General features: G+C 39.5%; 1 protein-coding gene across 2 annotated transcripts in view; it reads left to right on the forward strand.

Moving 5' to 3' along the window:
• PTPRO (protein tyrosine phosphatase receptor type O) overlaps positions 1-18,480 on the forward strand; it is a 245,359-nt gene that overhangs the window by 152,210 nt on the left and 74,669 nt on the right. For both annotated transcript variants that reach the window (XM_027035627.2, XM_027035628.2), the window contains exons 6-11: positions 690-851; positions 4,421-4,617; positions 11,666-11,786; positions 12,135-12,328; positions 13,502-13,613; positions 17,416-17,567. In XM_027035627.2, the coding sequence (XP_026891428.2) occupies positions 690-851; positions 4,421-4,617; positions 11,666-11,786; positions 12,135-12,328; positions 13,502-13,613; positions 17,416-17,567 (938 nt within the window). The remainder of the gene's footprint in view (positions 1-689; positions 852-4,420; positions 4,618-11,665; positions 11,787-12,134; positions 12,329-13,501; positions 13,614-17,415; positions 17,568-18,480) is intronic.

Raw genomic sequence — 18,480 nt, forward strand, 5'->3', positions numbered from 1 at the left:
AACTCAGAATTTTTTTTAAACGAGTATTTCTGTGCAGGTTCAGTCATGCTTTTATGTGACTGCAATGTGTTCTGTTGAAGGCTATTGTAGTCACCAACGGGTGAGAACAACTTCAAATGCAGTAATAAGCAGCAGGAGATGAACTTTGAAGCAATGTAAAAATCATTTTTACTTTTAGAAGTTCTGGAAGAAAACAGATGAAGGAAGCATATTGCAAGTGTCAGAAAATCTGCCCAGAAGAATTATTTCTAACTAGAAAGAGTTCAGCTTATTTAAAGGCATTTCTGGATATTTAATACTACCACCAAGAATTTATAAGATACTTTGTTGCCTGTTATTTTTTTACTCCTTATATCTAGATGAAAAAGTCAACTATTTTGATCTTTTCCTCACATTCTACTATTATTGTGTGCATATAATGTTGTTGGGAAACCGTACAGGAGAATCCCTAAGTTTTCTTGATTTCGATGCCATATTTTAGTTTGGTTGTTTAAAAGTATTATGAAAACCAATTTGAATACTTAGTCATCTTTTTTTTATAGCACCTTTGATTAAGATATGTAATATAACGTGACAAAAGGAAAGAAACAATATTTTAAAAACTACTTTTTTTATTAATTGACTTGTTTACATTCAAGGCCCTTTCAGATTCTAATTCATATATATTCTCTTTTTTACATATGATTCAGAAAACTTTACTGAATATTTGACAGTGGATGAAGAAGCGCATGAATTTGTCGCAGAGCTGAAGGAGCCTGGGAAATATAAGTTATCTGTAACAACTTTTAGCTCCTCAGGATCTTGTGAAACTCGAAAAAGTCAGTCAGCAAAATCACTCAGTTTTTATATCAGTAAGTACCAAAGGGATTATGTTGTACCTACAGGGGGACTAGGACAATGGAACCGGGGAGATTAATGATGCTCCAGCATCAATGATTCATCAAACCTCAGAGACCCTGAGAAATCTTCACGGTCAGGGGAGGCCCAGATCCATGAGATTTTGACAGCAGAGGAAATATATGTATGTTTAATAGTAGCAGACCTACTCAGAGGTTTAGCTTACAGATTTTTTTTATTATTGTGATAATTGAACATTATTAAGCTGACTTTCCACACTAGCCATCGCAAACTCTCCAAGGACATGGATGCACTGTTTAGGAAATATGACTTTTGTTTAAGGCTGTATAGAAAATTGATATTTTTGGATTATGTGAAAGGTCTCGCTAGAATGTTGAGCTTATACAATTCAAAGGACAAACAAAGATTCATGGGTAGTGGGACCTAGGTGGTTGCCATAAATTTGGCACAAGAGGACAAAGCTAGAGCATCCTAGAAGCCCCGGTGCCAAGTCTTAGGGTGGCTTCTACTGATTCCATAAGGGGCAAGAGTAAAGGAATTACTACCTCTAAAAGCTGCACAAATTGTGCGTGTCTGTAATGCTTTTAGCTAATCTGAATGTTCACTAGAGGTCTAGAGGTCAAAAATCAGTTCAAAGCAGTTAGATGTGTCTCCGATCAGAAGAAAGGAAAAACCAGGAGGCAGTGGATAAAAACCGCTTGTCAAAAAGGATGGCCACCCTATACTTTATCACCCTCTCCAAAGGCAAAATACCACCTTTCGTCAATCCTCAGAAAGGTGGGTGGGAGAATGAGAAGGGAGGTAGAGGGAAGAGATCAGCTTATTTCACAGCTGAAAAATGTTGCAAATGACCCATGTAGCATTTCTATTTAAGAAACCAAAAATGCTGTCCCTGATAAGAGGCCTAAAGATCCGTTAGATATACAGAAAGATTAGTCCTAATTGTTTGCACATCGATCTTTGACCTGAAGTCACTTGAGAATGAGGACAAAGTTTAGTATTCCATTTTTTCTGAACCTGACAATGTCTCATTAACCAAAAGGTTTCCTGGCCTGTCAGTAGAGGTCCACCGCAAGTGTGAAGAGCATCCAGGAACACTCCCTCAGCTATTCTAACCTCACTTGGCTTTCCTTTCTCTGAATTGCTCCTGTGTTTCATAGTGCTCAGCACAAAATACAGAATTTATTTGTGTATGATATTTCTCTCGATTTCTTTTATATGTGTACATCTCGCTTCTCATACCAAATTACAAAATCCTAGCCTGGGGTTATACTATTGATTTATTAATTCTGCTGTACCTTCAACCAACAAGTAATTCACTGAACTACTTTCATGCGTCAGGCACTCTGCCCTAGAGTATCCAAATTGACTAGTGCTATTGAGAATGTGTCAGAATTGCTCCAAAATATAATTATTTCAAAGAGGTACCTATTAATATTCATCTAGAAAAATATAAGGCACTAAAATTTTTGTTTTTTCTCTGCCAATAAAAGAATAATATTTGTAGCACTTAGGATATTCTATTCTGCAGTAGTGGGTCATTCAAGTGTACTGTATATATATCTTTAGTTTAAAACAGGACACTGTAGATATAAATACTATACTTACCTGAGTAAGCCCCTACACACAGTGTAGTCTCACACCAGCTAAATTCTATTCACAGACCATTTTCCTGATCCAAACCGGGTGGGAGTTAGGCTATGACATTAATATTTATTACATTTCATTCAGATTTGTTTTTTTTTTTTTGTTGCATTATGATTTCTAGGTATGTTAGCTCTGAACGTTTTCCTTCAGAGATGAGAAGTAAGGTAGAAACTTATTTGAGTCCCCCAATAGCCTTACATTTCAATTACCCCCATTTTTCAGGTGGAAAAAACTAATTCATGGAAAGTTTAATGACTTTCCGAAGCGTCCAAGTGAGGACTAGACCTAGGAATATTTGCTAGCAAAGTCCGTTTCCATGTAGCCTGCAATGACCTGTTACTTTGGCTTGATTATCAAATAAGTGACTTATTTTCCTTATTCCCACTTTGGCTCTCTGTGCACCTGCTACCCCAGTAATCTTCATAACAGTGTTAACACTTCACATTTACATTGTTCTCTAACACGTATAATCTCATTTGATCCCAGCGACAGATGGCATCATGATAAATTGTCACAAAGCAATGACCCAGGAGACGGGGGGTCTGGGTTGGGCCCCAAGCACTTATTAGCTCTGTGACACTGGACATGCCATTTGCATCTCTGGGCCTCAGTTTCCTCATCAGTTAAATGAGGTATCGGATCTCTAAAGTTGTCAATCCTAACATTCTATGATTTATCCATTTGGCCATTTGGCCATTTATCCATCTGAGATTCAGAGATGTTAAATCATTTGCCCAGTCATTTGCTCACTAATGAGCAAAACTGAGTCTGGGTCAACGTACCTGTCTCCAAACCAATGTTTTCATAGTGCCTCCAGAAGTGTCATGGAGGTGTTAAGAGCATGGATTCTGGAACCAGCCTTCCTGTGTATGAATCCCAGCTCTACTTTCCCTTTCTCTGCCTCAGTTTCTTCATCTGACAGTGGAAGGAGTACTAGTACTTATCTCATAGGTCTGTCATGAAAATGAAAGGATTAAACTATGTAAACATATAAAAGCTTCAAACAGAGCCTGATACATGGTGAATGCCAGGTCTCTTTGCCACCACTATTATGGTCATTTTTTATTGTCTTTATCTCCCTTGCCCCCTTTGCTGTGAGCTGGAGACTGCTCTCCCCTGCAGAGCCACTTCCTTCTTTTCCCCTCATGGGTTCCAGCCCAGGAAGACACTCAGAAGTGTATCCTAAGCAAATAAAGAAAAGTTGTGCATTTGCATTTCAACAAGGACTTTCTGTAGATAATAACCATCTTAACACTTCTTGAGTCCTTACTATGTGTCAGGCACTGTGCTAATAACCACTTTAAAAACTTAAGAGAACAAAGCTAATGGTGGGCATTTCTATGCTGATACTTTATAATGAGGAACCCGCCGCGACCCTCAAATGATCACCCGGATTGCAGGCAGCTTCTATAATTGAGCCAGCCCGTTTGCCTGTTTCTTCTCTCATAGAGTCACACCCCGCCTCTTTGATCCTGCTGTTACCAAATTTAAAATCTGTTCACACGATGGCAGTCGAGGCTAATTTGAATCTCAAAGTAATTATTTCTAGAGGCTGAGGGTCCTAACAGCAAAGGAACCATAAACACTGATGAAATGCCCCACCCAGTGTTTGTTAGAAGAGAAGTAGATTCTCTCGGGTGGAGAATTGACCAGCGTCACCTCAGATGCACATAACAGCTGACGTAGAGCTTCTCTCTGTCCCTAGAACTGATTTCGTTGCTGCTGCCACTGCTGTTCGGGCAGTGGTGAGACCAGCTGGGCAGAGAACATACAGACGTGCCGGTCCAGCTGCCGGTCTTACTTTGAGTATCTTTGTAAGGGCCAAAGGAGAACAACATGATTTTTAAAAGGAGACTCTTTTATCTCAACCAGCTCGGTATGACACCTCCCTTGTGCTCTTATGTGAAATGTTCAGGCCCGTCAGGAGAGTGGATCGAAGAACTGACTGAGAAGCCCCAGCATGTGAGCGTCCACGTTTTAAGCTCAACCACCGCTTTGATGTCCTGGACGTCTTCCCAAGAGAACTACAATGGCACCATCGTGTCTGTGGTGTCACTCACCTGCCAGAAACAAAAGGAGAGCCAGAGGCTAGAAAAGCAGTACTGCACTCAGGTAAAGGAACAGAAAACAATGCTGACGGGCTCATTCACCTGCTGTGGCACAGCCAGACAGGCAGAGCCAGGAGGCCGGTGCGAGAGGCTGTGCTGAGGTCTCCCCCGGGTGCGTTGTGCACGGGGGATGAGTGTGCATGGCTCTTCAGTGACATTCAGTGACAGTCTTCCTCCCTGTCCCTCTCAGGACTACCATCTCCCATTTATTTCCATGCCTCATTCAGGAGACCTACGATGTGGGGGGGGGGGGGCACCTGGGGGCTTAGTCGGTTAAGCATCCGACTTCGGCTCAGGTCATGATCTCATAGCTGGTGAGTTCGAGCCCCGCGTTGGGCTCTGTGCTGACAGTTCAGAGCCTGGAGCCTGCTTGGGATTCTGTGTCTCCCTCTCTCTCTGCCCCTCCCCTGCTCACACTCTGTCTCTCTGTCTCTCTCTTTCTCAAAAATAAACATTAAAAAACTTAAGGGAAAAAAAGAGACCTACGATGTGGCAGGTACTCTGATAGATGTTGGGGATCTAGATAATTTCTATGCATCTGCCCCTTGCAGAGTTTATAATCTAGTGAGAACAGAGCATAAGGGAACATACAGTTACTGCAGAGTATAAAATAAGGCCCAGGGAGCCCTTATGAGTTCACAGAAAGAAAGAGCTGGGCATGAGTAAATATGGATTGGGGCGAGAGGATTGGGAAAACTGGCCAGAGAAACTTTTACCTGGCAAGGAGAAAACCAAGCAGAAGATTCTGGGGAGTTTTTGTTTGTTTGTTTTACTTTTTCCATTTTCTTTTTCTTGTTATTTAAACTACAAAAAATAATTCATGCTCACCGGAAAACTAATTCAAAAATTAAAAGTACGAAAGGAAAAAAACTCCCCCTTCACTAATCGCAGCTAAGAAGAGCTTTTTAAAAAAATTTTTTAAATGTTTATTTATTTTTGAGAGAGAGAGATAGAGTGGGAGCCGGGGAGGGGCAGAGAGAGAGGGAGACACAGAATCAGAAGCAGGCTCCAGGCTCTGAGCTCTCAGCACAGAGCCTGATGTCAGAGGCTTAACCCACTGAGCCACCCAGGTGCCCCGTTGAGGAGAGCTTTGAAGGAGAAATAGGACTTAGCTGAGCACAAGGGAGCATGAAGGGCAAGTGGAAATGGGGTGCAAATCATTAGTTCAGGGAATGGCTACCAGAGTGAGCTTTCAGGCCCAAACATCCATCCGAAGGGAAACCCTGCCACGTGGGCCCCGGGGCAGATCCTGCAGTCCGTCGCCCAGAAGTATCCACAGAGAGCCTGGTGCCCAGCCGTACTTTCCCAAAACTTGGTTTTATTTTTTCATACGGTCAAATGTACTGATTCTTGGTGTCTTACAAACAGAATATTAACTTCCCCACAGGTAAAATTATCAACTCATGTGTCATACACTAGAAATATAATACTCAAATACAACAGTTGCTATATGAAAGCTTTTAGGGCATTTAATGAAATTCAAAGAGTGAGAAACTTGAAACTGATAAGATGAATTTAGGAATCCTGGCCTTTGGAGTGCCAGAAAGGCTTAAAAGTACTAAGATAGGCTCTTACTTGAGGATGAGGCTACCCCTTGACTTCAATTAAATTAAGGAGTAAATATGCTAAACAGATTAACTTGTAATCACGACTCACTGTGCAGTTTACTAGCTTCCTTTCCTGAGCCTACCGAAAACGGCTGACTGGTTCCATTGCTAGAAACATCCGTTTCTCTTACAGAACATGACATAGAACTTGACTGCTCCAAGGTACATTGCTTCGCCCTTCATCTGATGTACAAATTATGTATCTTTTGCATAGAAGCCAAAGGCTAACGGTATAGATAGAGTTTGTAAATTATAAATGAGCCAGAAAAGGCTGGTCTAAGTGTACTTTGACAGTGCCTTCTTGAGATGCAAACATGAAACTGTTAAGGATTACAGGCAAGAAGGCCAATATTTAGAATGGAGGGCGGGATCTAGACCCGCCCGGATCTAGACCCGGGATCTAGACCTCACTGTGTGAGGCATTATCTCAGTTACCACAGGAACATTTTGAAGATTTTGTTATTACACCAACATTATCCATTGCCTCACTATACACGCATGCATGCGCACACACACACACACACAGGCACACACATATGTTTAGACGAGGAAACATTATTCAAAAAGTCTCAAAAACTGGCCTGCAGTCACGTGGCCACTAATCAAAAGAATCCAGAAGACAGTATCACCAGTACCTGTCTGACTTGGGCTTATTTCCTAAAGCAACTGTTATCCAGAAAAAAAAAAAAATTAATAGTTCTTTAATTCTGTCTGCAGTGGTACTGTGATTGCATTCAACAGGAAATTCAAGATTTCCTGCAGCTCAAAAATAAAAGTGATTCTAAGGCTAAACACATACAGTAGTCCCTCCCCTTATTCATGATTTCACTTTCCATGGATTCAGTCACCCATGGTCACCCACGGGCCAGAAGCAGATGATCCTCCTGTGACATATAGTCAGAAGGTCAATAATAGCCTAGCGATAGGTCGCAGTTTCTACGTCATTCATCTCACTCTGTCTCATCACACAGACATTTTATCGTGTCACGGCACCATAAGAAGAGAGCGTATAGTCCGGTAAGATATTTTGACACAGACTATATTCACACAACTTTAATTACAGTATACTGTGTAATTGTTTTTACTATTGGTTATTGTTGATCTCTTACTGTCCCTGATTTATAAATTAAACTTTACAATAGGTTTATAGGTATGTAGGTATAAGAAGAAACAGAGTACATACAGGGTTCGGTACTACCCATGGTTTCAGGCGTCCACTGGGGGTCTTAGAACACAGAATCCCCTGCAGATAAGGCGGGACTACTGTATTAACATTAAGATAATGTTTCACTATTTGATACTTTCACTCTCCCTACTTGGCATCTACCACTGACTATACCACAGGATCGTTGTTTATATATCACCCAGGTCATCCATGAGAGTCACTGCGAGTACCGTTACCCTCCCTTATACCACCGCTGATTTCTGCATGCTAGGTGGGTCCTAGTGCAAGGTCCTAGAAATAAAACAAATTTGACTCGAACCTTGAGTTCATGAGGCTTAGAGTCTGGCCTTCCATGGACCCATTAATTTGAACTTGTCCAAATCCCACATGTGCTCTTCATGTCTGGTTGTTGTTTCGTGTATAAGTTTGCCGGCAACAAATGTTTGTGGAAAAGGGTGTTTTGCGTTGCATGCCCCCTAACAACCATCGTGGTGCTTTTCATTAATAAATATATGAGGAACATAAAGTCTGTGCTCCATCAGTGTTATACATAAAGGACCCTGTCAATTCTTCAAAGTAAATGTGCTCTCAGTACTTTCTCTGAAGACTCACACACAATCCTAAATTTCAGGATTAAAAAACGTTACATAATATATGTATGTATCTTTTATTTTTTTTTAATTTATTTTTGAGACAGGGAGAGACAGAGCATGAACAGGGGAGGGTCAGAGAGAGAGAGACACAGAATCTGAAACAGGCTCCAGGCTCTGAGCTGTCAGCACAGAGCCCGACACGGGGCTCAAACTCACGGACTGCGAGATTACGACCTGAGCAGAAGTCAGCCGCTTAACCGACTGAGCCACCCAGGCGCCCCTGTATATTTATTTTTAATGTGATCTGCCTTGGTCCCTAAGTGCCTTCCAACAATTTACACACCCTGTTATTTAATAGTCTGCATGTATTTCCTGTGCTAAGACATCTTTCCTCCTATTTCTTTAGCTGAAGAGGGATAAGGACTGGTGCCTCATTGGAGAGGCATTGGGCTGAACAGAATTCTCTGAAATGGAGACCAAGTGAGCTGGGAAAGGGAGAGAGGAAATAGTGAAATGCAAAGATGGGATGAAAATTGGGGAAGGGGATGTGGAATGATCCTCTGGAGAATAAAATACATATTATACACATTATTTACTAAGTAGAGTGCAGTGTACCTACTCCCAGCGCGGTCCAAGATAAATAAAGAGTGTGGAGGGATAAAAGCACAGATACCAGCTGGCAGCTTAGCAAATATTCGAAAACAGGGTGGCAGAAAGGAGTTGGTGTTTATTAATTGTTACCAAGGTTATTTGCAACACCGTTGCCCTCTTCTCCTTTTTTTTTTAGTAGTGTGATGTATATACACATAGTTGCTTCTTATTAAAAAATCGAATCATGTCCCTAGGATGAATTTATTATGATGGCATATTTTTTGCATTGAGGTATAATTATCACATTATATTATATTAATGTCAGGTTGCAGCATAATGATTCAAGAGTCACATACATTGCAAGATGACCATCACAATAGGTCTAGTTGCCATCCATCACCACACAAAGTTACAAAATTTTTTTTCTAGGGTTGAGAACATTTAAGATTTACTCTCCTAGCAATTTTCAGATAGGCGATACAATATTACTAACTATAGTCATCACCACGCTGCATGTTACAGCCCCGTGACTTGTTTATTTCATAACTAGAAGTTTGTACCTCTTGACCCCCTTCACCCATGTCATCCTCCTGTGAACCCCTCTCCCCTCTGGCCACCCCCCTTCTGTTCCCCATACCTATGAGCTTTGTTTTGTTTTGTCTGTTCATTAGTTTTGCTTTCTAGTTTCCTCACAGTGAAATCATACTATGTTTGCCTTTCTCTTACTTATTTCAATAGTAAAATACCCTCAGGATATTAAATATGATGGCAAACTTAAGTGGCTATGACTTCAGGTAGTCATTTGAATAATCAGAATCAAGTAGTTGCCTAAAATATTATCAAACCAAAGAGATTTAACACCACCCTGAAGTAATCTACGCTTTGTCTGTCCTGCTATTCTAAATATTCTAAAGGAGTGATTAATGAGCTAGGTTAACATTCACAGGCATGCCTACATGTGCATAATATGTTGTTAAGTCTTAAAGGAAAGTTCGGAGCGACATTGATAATGCAACACCTATATGGTTCAATATAATATTGTTTATTTATATATGTGTGTAGGAGGGTCTGGAAGATTGTCCCCCAAAATGCTGGAAGTGGGGGGAGGAGGATAGAAAAATTGCCAGTTAACTTCATTTGCTCTTCTGTTGGGTGAATAATTTTCGCAATGCGCATTATTAGTTTTATCATTTAAAAATGTATTTCAAAGAAATAAGCCAATGTTGCTTAGTTGTGCACAGCACACACATTCTTATTCATAGTTTGTCTCTTCAGGAAATGCTCCATCAGATGAGAATATCTAGTTGGCTAACTTTACCTAGATGGCTTCCAGCAGAATTCACATTCTAAAACATGGGCAAGGACACTTGGGTGGCTCAGTCAGTTGAGCGCCCAATTCTTGATGTTTGCTCAGGTGGTGATCTCCGTGGTCATGAACTCGTGATCTGGCAGTCACGAGGTGGAGCCCTGAGCCACACTCAGTGCGGAGCCTGATTGGGATCCTCTGTCTCCCTCTCTCTCTGCCCTCCCCAACTCATGCTCTTTCTTTCTGTCTCTGTCTCTCTCAAAATAAATAAATAGACTTGTAAAAATAATAATAATTTTTAAAAAAGTAAAACATGGGCAAAAAATTCTGGTATGAGTGAGTAGGAAAGAAGGGGCGGAAATGCTATTTTATGAATTCAACTTCATTTTATTTTGTTTAAGTTACTGGAAAAGAAATTATGGTATGCTGCTCCCCCTACTTACATTTAGAGCAAGTTGTCCCAACTCAAGTTATACAATTCCTATTGTGTAGAATCAGTTTCTGGTGTTAGAAAGGCTTAAAATTCATACCCATGAATTCTGTATTTATTCTTAAAATCATAACGAAGCTTAAAAAAAACCTTATAGCATAGGTAAGCTGTCAACGTTATTGTTCTTCTTTGATTTCTTTCTGGTCCTTTCCACAGTAATTTTACAATGTTATATACCCTAGAGGCCAAAAATTGATGAGGAGTGAATTATCTTTATTGAATCTCTAGTTTCAATAGAAACCTGTGAGGTATATAAGCATCCTCACCTGTGAGGTATATAATAGTATTATCTATAGTTTATCAATCATGAAGCCACGCTAAGAATTATAAATAAATTCCCATGCTGATAAGAGGTAGAGTCAGGATTTGATTTCAGGCAGTCTGAATAGAGAACCTGTGTTCTCTCTACTAAGCAAGGCTGTCTTCAATATCAGAGGCATTAAAGGTCACATTTCTTGACCTGTAAACTGAACCATTAATCCTAGTGCATGCCAACATTTAACTTTAATAAGTACATTTTTTTTAAATGTACATTTCATTCATCTGTCGGTTGTTTTTCTCTATATTGTATTTGTTACCTAACCAAAAGTTAAAAAAAAAAAAGAACAGTAAAGAAGGGCTCATCTATATGAGAAATATTTTCTACAACATTATTTTAAGGGGTCACAATAGCCTTCAGAAGCATTTCCTACTGTATCTTGATGGTTAGTCCCAGACTTGCCTGTAACAGCCATTGGAGGTCACAACACTAGGCTTCCAGTCCCAACACTGCATCTGAATATGTGACCTTGGCCATTTCCTGGTTTCACTGTTTTGATCTATTAAATGAGAGATTTGGAGCAGATAATCTCTGAGGTCATTTCCTTCTCTATAATTAGATATTATATGCTTCTTAGTGACGAGAGACCAAAGACATTCCTGCACTGATCTTTGTATGTTTTTAGCTGACACTACAATTTAGGATGTCAGCCTACCCTTATGGTATTGCTGATTTGATTATGGTTAGAGGCTGATGTGTCTCTAGTGTACATGGTTCAAATTGACATTGATGGTATAAAGCAGTTCACGGGGCTTATTAAATCCAGCCATAGAATTTGAATGTTCCGGGTTCCCTTCAGTGTTCACATAAACTATAAATCATGCTAATTTTGAAATCTGACCTTCCCCAGAACAAGCAAAGGCTTCTGGATTTCAAAGGCGTCTGTGGCTCCACAAAGAGTCCCTGAATATGGTATCAGCCGCTGTGTCACATTCTGAAAGCCCACCTCTAAATAAATCATGTTGGGTGTTTGGTTTAAAGGTGAACTCAAGCAAATCTATCATTGAAAATCTGGTTCCCGGTGCCCAGTACCAGGTCGTGATGTACCTAAGAAAAGGCCCTTTGATTGGCCCACCTTCAGATCCTGTGACATTTGCTATCGGTAAGTTGCCAGCCTCAAGAATTACTTTATCAGAGTACTGTTGGTGGGGAGGGGGACGCAGTGTCCATGCCCAAGTCATTAGCATCATATATGGGGGGTCCCTACTCATTCACCCAATATTCTACATCCAGAGTCATAAATGACTACAGTTGTATAACCTGGGGTCTAAAGTTAGAAACTATTACTCAGAAAAATAACATCGGAGGCAAATATGATTTATTCAATGACCATATCAGAAGGGCAAAAACTCTAGTTTTAAGAAGTTTGAAGCCATTTCTAAGACATTCGAAAAGATATTAAACCTTTCTTCTTGGCTCTCTTTTCTCATCCTTCCCTGCTTCTTCTTAGTTCCAACGGGAATAAAGGATTTAATGCTCTATCCCTTGGGTCCTACGGCAGTGGTTCTGAGCTGGAGCAGACCTTACTTAGGAGTGTTCAGAAAATATGTAGTTGAAATGTTTTATTTCAACCCTGCAACAATGACATCAGAGTGGACAACATACTATGAAATAGCAGCGACTATCTCCTTAACTGCATCAGTGGTAATGGTTCCTTAAGTAGCCGTCACACTTCCTGTGTAAAGAAATTTGCCTTTCTGTACCAAGTGTGTCAGAAAAAGTTACCTGTAAATACACATGGGTGGTTTGCTACCTTCAAGATTTTTTTTAGTTGTTTTTGCGTGTAGGACTGTTTTTTCCGAGGGAGAGATTGAGAGAGAGAGATTGAGAGAGAGAAAGAGAGAGAAATAATTATGTGAAGCATGCTTTCACACCTAATTGGGCATATCCACGTTTTAATAGAGCTGAGAGCTTATTGTCCCTCTCTGTCCCTAGGAGGAAAACACAAAAAGTTACCGTTAGTCATTCAATAATTAGTTGACACTGTTTTAACACTAGTGATGAGTATTCTTAATATCTACACATCACTTAAATACCTATGATGTCAGGCTATTAGAGGATGCTTTTCTTTCTTTTTAAAAAAATCTTTTTTAATGTTTATTTATTTTTGAAGGAGAGAGAGACAGAGTATGAGCGGGGGAGGGACAGAGAGAGAGGGAGACAGAGAATCTGAAACAGGCTCCAGGCTCTGAACTGTCAACCCAGAGCCCAGTGTGGGGCTCGAACCCACAAACTGTGAGATTATGACCTGAGCTGAAGTCGGACGCTTAACCAACTGAGGTTGGTTGCAACCAGGTGCAACTAGAGGATGCTTTTCAAGAGTGTAGGGAAAGATTGCGCTTTCTGAGGCTGGAATAATTTCTAAGGCACAGGTCACACATGAAGTGCACGATTGCCCTCTACCTGGTTGATGTCTCTGGTATTTGCCACCCAACAAGGATGCATGATTATGGTCCAAACTGGGAGAACACAAAGTCGTGAGAGGCCAGTTTTTGTAGAAATAGGGGAATGTGTATGTACAGTCGCTTACAAATAAGTACTATTTCACATGAGTAATACAACGTAGGAAACTGCAAAACGAGACCAATATTAGTAACATTTGACTCAATACCTATGAATCACTTTTTTAAAAGTTCTGTTTGTAGATCATTCTATTTACATGCAGATATACATACATGTATATACATACAATACAAAAAGGTATGGGAAGGAAAATAAAAAATACTTATTGATAATTTTCATGACCTAATAAAAGTAACTCTATTCCAAAAATAGGATTTTTTCCCCCTTGCTCTTTTGTCTCCTTGCTCTTTTTAGAGGATAGCCAATTTGCTGCCAGCATGGTACTACAACTTTCGAGTTACCATGGTAACATGGGGAGACCCAGAACTGAGCTGTTGCGACAGCTCCACCATAAGCTTCATAACAGGTGAGTGGTGTTATGGGAACGGCTTCCACGGGGAGAGAACGCCATTTTGAGGAGTTTCTGAAGAGATATATCTCCAGAAAGCGCTAGGCACTCACCCAGCACTGACTGAAGCTCAGTCTCATGGAAGCTAGTATCCTTGATTCTGAAAGTTCATTATATGTTTAAATGATAGTCTTTGAAAATCAAAATACATTTTCATCCTGAGTCATTGTCCTTTATTTATGTGCCCCTGTTTGGAATCGATTAGAATAGAGATGTAGCAGACAGAACTTTGGGCTTCAACTGATTTTACCCACTCAATGATTTTGTTTGCTAGAGTGCCTCCTTTTCCTTATTAATTAAAGTTTTAAAGTCACAGGCTGATGGCAGCATTGTCCAGAGCAGGAGTTAAAACAGGCTTTGGAGACTGATGGACCTGGGTTTGAATCACGGATCGGCCATCTACTCTGCGTAACCTGTGCATGTTAACTTTTGTAAGCCTTGGGGGTTTTTTTAAAAGCACTGAAACAGTTGTTAGCTCATTTTCATATAGCAGAGATAGATAACAGAGGTGGTCAGAGATGGCAATGAAAGGGGATTTCATCAAAGAAACACTGACTATTTCTGAATCCTATTTGAACTACGATTTTTCAGGAACTTTTGGTTGGACTACAAGGCTATAATTAGTGTTATACTGAGAGAAGATGTGAGAAAAATATGTTTAGGTGAAGAAAAATGTTACCAAAATATATTCTTCTCTGGACATCTAGTTTTACTCTGTCAGACTTTATCAATGAAAGAAAATGCAAAGAAATTAATTGCGTGGGAGCACCTGGCTGGCCCAGTTGGTAGAGCATGCAACTCTTGATCTCTGGGTTGTGAGTTCGAGCCCCATGTTGAGTATAGAGATTACTTAAAAATAAAATCTTAAAAAAAAAAGAAGAAATTAATCATGTGAATTCTTACACTATCAACATACATAGTATATCCCTTTCCTTTACTAGACAATATCTGGAGCTCCCTGTGTTCCAGATATTAATAGTAATACTAGAGTAGACAAGTGAAAGACTACCAAAATATCAAAAAGGTAGAAAATACCAATTATGTGATGAGTAGTGTGTGAGCTTCTTGACTATATTAATAATTGCATACTTAATTTTAGTTACATTTACCATATAAATGATTCATACAGCTTAACTTTATTGACATTGCCTTTCTGAGAATACTCTTTCCCCCTCAGACAGAGACGTCTGAAAAGAGCCCAGACTTTGCATCTGAAGACGTGATTGAGCAGACCTGGCCCTCCAGAATTCTAGCTGTCAGACTTTGAGCAAATTGTCCTAATGATCCTCGACTTCTTTTTTCTCATTGGCAGAATTCAAAATGTGACCTAACAACCGGCTAATAGAGCAAGACCAAGTGTTTTAGAACTCTCTGCAATAAAGCAGAAAACCACCTTGCCAGGCTCTCTATGGTGTCTCTGAAGGGGGACACCGGAAATGAACCATTAACAGGATTTGGAGTTCTGGACTCAAGTGGCTTAGGTGTGCCTTTCAGAGCTGGGAACTGACTGGGACCTGGCAAAAGTTATGGGCCTGGCAAGTCTGAATAGTTCTATGGTTAATAAGTGAGCTGCTTGGCTAGGTGAGCAGTCTGTTGTCTCCAACAAATTGATCTTTGTGAACTCCTTATCTTTTCCTGGGACAATCTCCTATTTTAGTGTATGTGCTGCCAAAGCGAACCCTCCTGGGACTATCTCCTAAGTCATGCTGACACTGTCCCTTCAAGGTGTCACCTAAGCATATGAATATAGACGGTCTCAACTCTCCCATCTGTCAAATAGGCATAATAATATTTCACAGGTAGTGTGAGAAGTAAATTATATAATATAAATCATTATTAAAATATATATGGGCACTGACTTATTTTTAGACTTATTTTTAAAGCCAATTGAAATCTTTGCCTTATCTCGTTTTGCTTTTCTTCCCTCGTCTCAAGTTTAAAGCAAACAAGGATATCACACTTCTCTTTCCTGTGCTTTTAGTTGTGATCCAAAACGCCAAATCGTGTGATATAAAAGGATACAGGAATAAAATATTTGAATAAGGTGTGATTTATTAGGATCTCTGGACTACTGTCTTTGTTAGGCAACTTTGTCTGCAAGTCAAATGCATAGTAATTATGCCAGTGTACCAAATTATGTTTAATAAACAAATAGTGACATCTTGTGGCCTTTCAGCAATATGCTGAATTTTAAGGCAACAACATGGCGTTTAAAAATCTAAAGATCTAGTTAATTATTTATGTGCGGGGATCTGTGTTAATACTTATACAATTTTAAATACGTTCCGGGTTTGCAATTTTAAAAGTGTTTCTTGTCCTCACTAGAATTAGAACATGAGAAAATATCCTTTGGCAAAATATAAGTATAGATACATATGTATAACGAAGTACATAGAAATATAATGGAGGAAAGAAGCCACAGGTATTATTCTCTTTATTAGACTATTCTGAAATACGATTTGGGTTTGTGTTAACTTGCTTGCTACAGAAATGTATTTTACGCTCTATATTACAAGTCTCTTCCGTAAAAATTGTTCTAGAAAGCATAGTTATGAATGTTTGTTACGAGTACTCGTAGCATATCAAGGAAACTAAATCTTCATGGTTTATAGAAATTCTCCTCCAGATATTTCCTTTGGTCTTGTGCTGTCTCTCAGAATGGAACACTTGCTTGTCCAAACCAGCACACACAGGGAACTGAAATTCAACTGTGTGTGCGTGTTTCCTAAAATCTTCAGAATTATCAGTTAAGTTTAAAAAATAATTAAAAATACATTCAGAGCTCATGTATTATAAAGCTGGTAATGAACTCTCCTCCCCATTAAAAAATTTGCATTTAAATGTGTCAGAATGTAAAATAAATGAAGAAACTCAGTGTTAGAAGTTAGCTTTGTGGTGTGATAAAAGAGCCCTTCTTTCCTTCCTTGCTACTTGCTTCAGTAACATTTATTAAGAGCCTACTTTTTGCAAGGTGCTGGTTAGACATGATCAATAGTATTGCTTTGTGATTTTATATAAACAATATTTATTTTCTGCCCCTCTAACCATTGATCTTACTGCCCTTTATTTCTATAAACATCTTTGCTATACCACAATAAAAAATATACTTTTATAGGACCCCAAGTTTTCCAGTACTGCTTGGAAAATCAATTCGATAATGCCTTATACTATTAATTTATTGATGCAACAAGTGGATGCAAAGAAGTGAACATTTTAGGAATCTTCTAACTATGAAATCAATATAAAAGACCTGATATCCTCAGGTACAGATGGGTCTGGCCGCCTTGTGTCTGGGCCATACAAGGTGGGGACCCAGGAAATCAGTGCCCAACTTTTACCACCAACCTTCGTTATGTTACTGAGAGGTCCTGGGATCCCCAGGACCATCCTATGGTGTGAATTTTTTAAAGTTTATTTATTTTGAGAGAGAGAGAGAGAGAGAGAGAGAGAGAGAGAGAGAGAGAGAAAGCATGTGAGTGAGCAGGGGAGGGGCAGAGAGAGAGAGTGAGAATCCCAAGCAGGCTCAACGATGTCAGTGAGGAGCCCAATGCAGGGCTCAAACCCATGAACCATGAGATCATGACCTGAACCAAGATCAAGAGTCCGATGCTTAACCAACTGAGGCACCAGGTACCCCTTTATGGTGTGAATTTTAATTCTCTAAATTAACTCTACATGGGATTGCATGCTCTGTTGGTAAGTACTTTAATTATTATTAGTCTCTTATTAAACTAAAATGTGCCTCTTACCTTCCTTGTAGCCCCAGTTGCTCCAGAAATCACATCTGTGGAGTATTTCAACAGTCTGTTATATATCAGTTGGACATATGGAGATGACACAACTGACCTCTCCCATTCTAGAATGTTACACTGGATGGTTGTTGCAGAAGGAAAGAAGAAAATTAAAAAGAGTGTATGTTTTTTTGAATCCCAGTATCGGGCATCTGAACGTTTATTTACATGAACTCTTGAAAACCATTAAGCAAACACTTATTGAAACATTAAACAAATAGTTTATGCCAGTTGGCACTGTTTTGGGCTCCGGAGAAGGGACAGTAAAAAAAATTAAATTCCTCCTTTCAGAGAGTTTACCTTTTAATCTTTAATAGTGATCTCTAATAGTTAAAACTACTCATCATTTACATTTAAAGTTATGATTTGAGGTTTTTATTCAGGATGTCAAACATTTTCAAGAAAACCACAGTTAATATGTTTTGATATTTTCTCCATATATCACCAATGCCTAAATATTTGGGTACGTTGGAAATACTGATTTCTTTTCTCCTGCTTTATTACACTTTTGACATGGCGTTAGTTAGGGTACAGACTAAACTACTGTAAAAAAAAAAAAAAGAGCATAGCTTGAAGAAAATAAAAGCTTGTTTCTCTCATGCTAGCATAGAACTGTCAGAGCACCTCTGCTGTAAAGGATCAATCATCCAGGGGTCCAGATTCTTTCTGTCATGTTGTTTCGTCTAGAACTGTGTAGGCTTCATTTGCATAGCTGAACCTTATCATCATTATATCCATATTCTAGCATGCGGGGAGAGGAAAGGAGAAGATATGGAGGCCCAGCACTTACAGAGTGTAGACAGGATTATAAACTGCCCATGTGACTTCCACTTATGATCCGTTGGTCAGAAGTGGATCGCATGGTTCCCTCTAGCTATAGAGGAAACTAGGAAATGTAGTCTTTAGTTAAGAAACCAGGTGGCTATAGATATGACTAGGTGTCTTCTGAGCTTCTCAGCTAGGGCTGAGTTATATACATATCAGCAGACACCTAGCAGTTGCCTTTTCTAAAATTTGCTGTGAATAAGAAGCAA

The sequence above is a fragment of the Acinonyx jubatus genome, chromosome B4 (assembly GCF_027475565.1).
Source record: "Acinonyx jubatus isolate Ajub_Pintada_27869175 chromosome B4, VMU_Ajub_asm_v1.0, whole genome shotgun sequence".
In the NCBI taxonomy this organism is placed as follows: Eukaryota; Metazoa; Chordata; class Mammalia; order Carnivora; family Felidae; genus Acinonyx; species Acinonyx jubatus.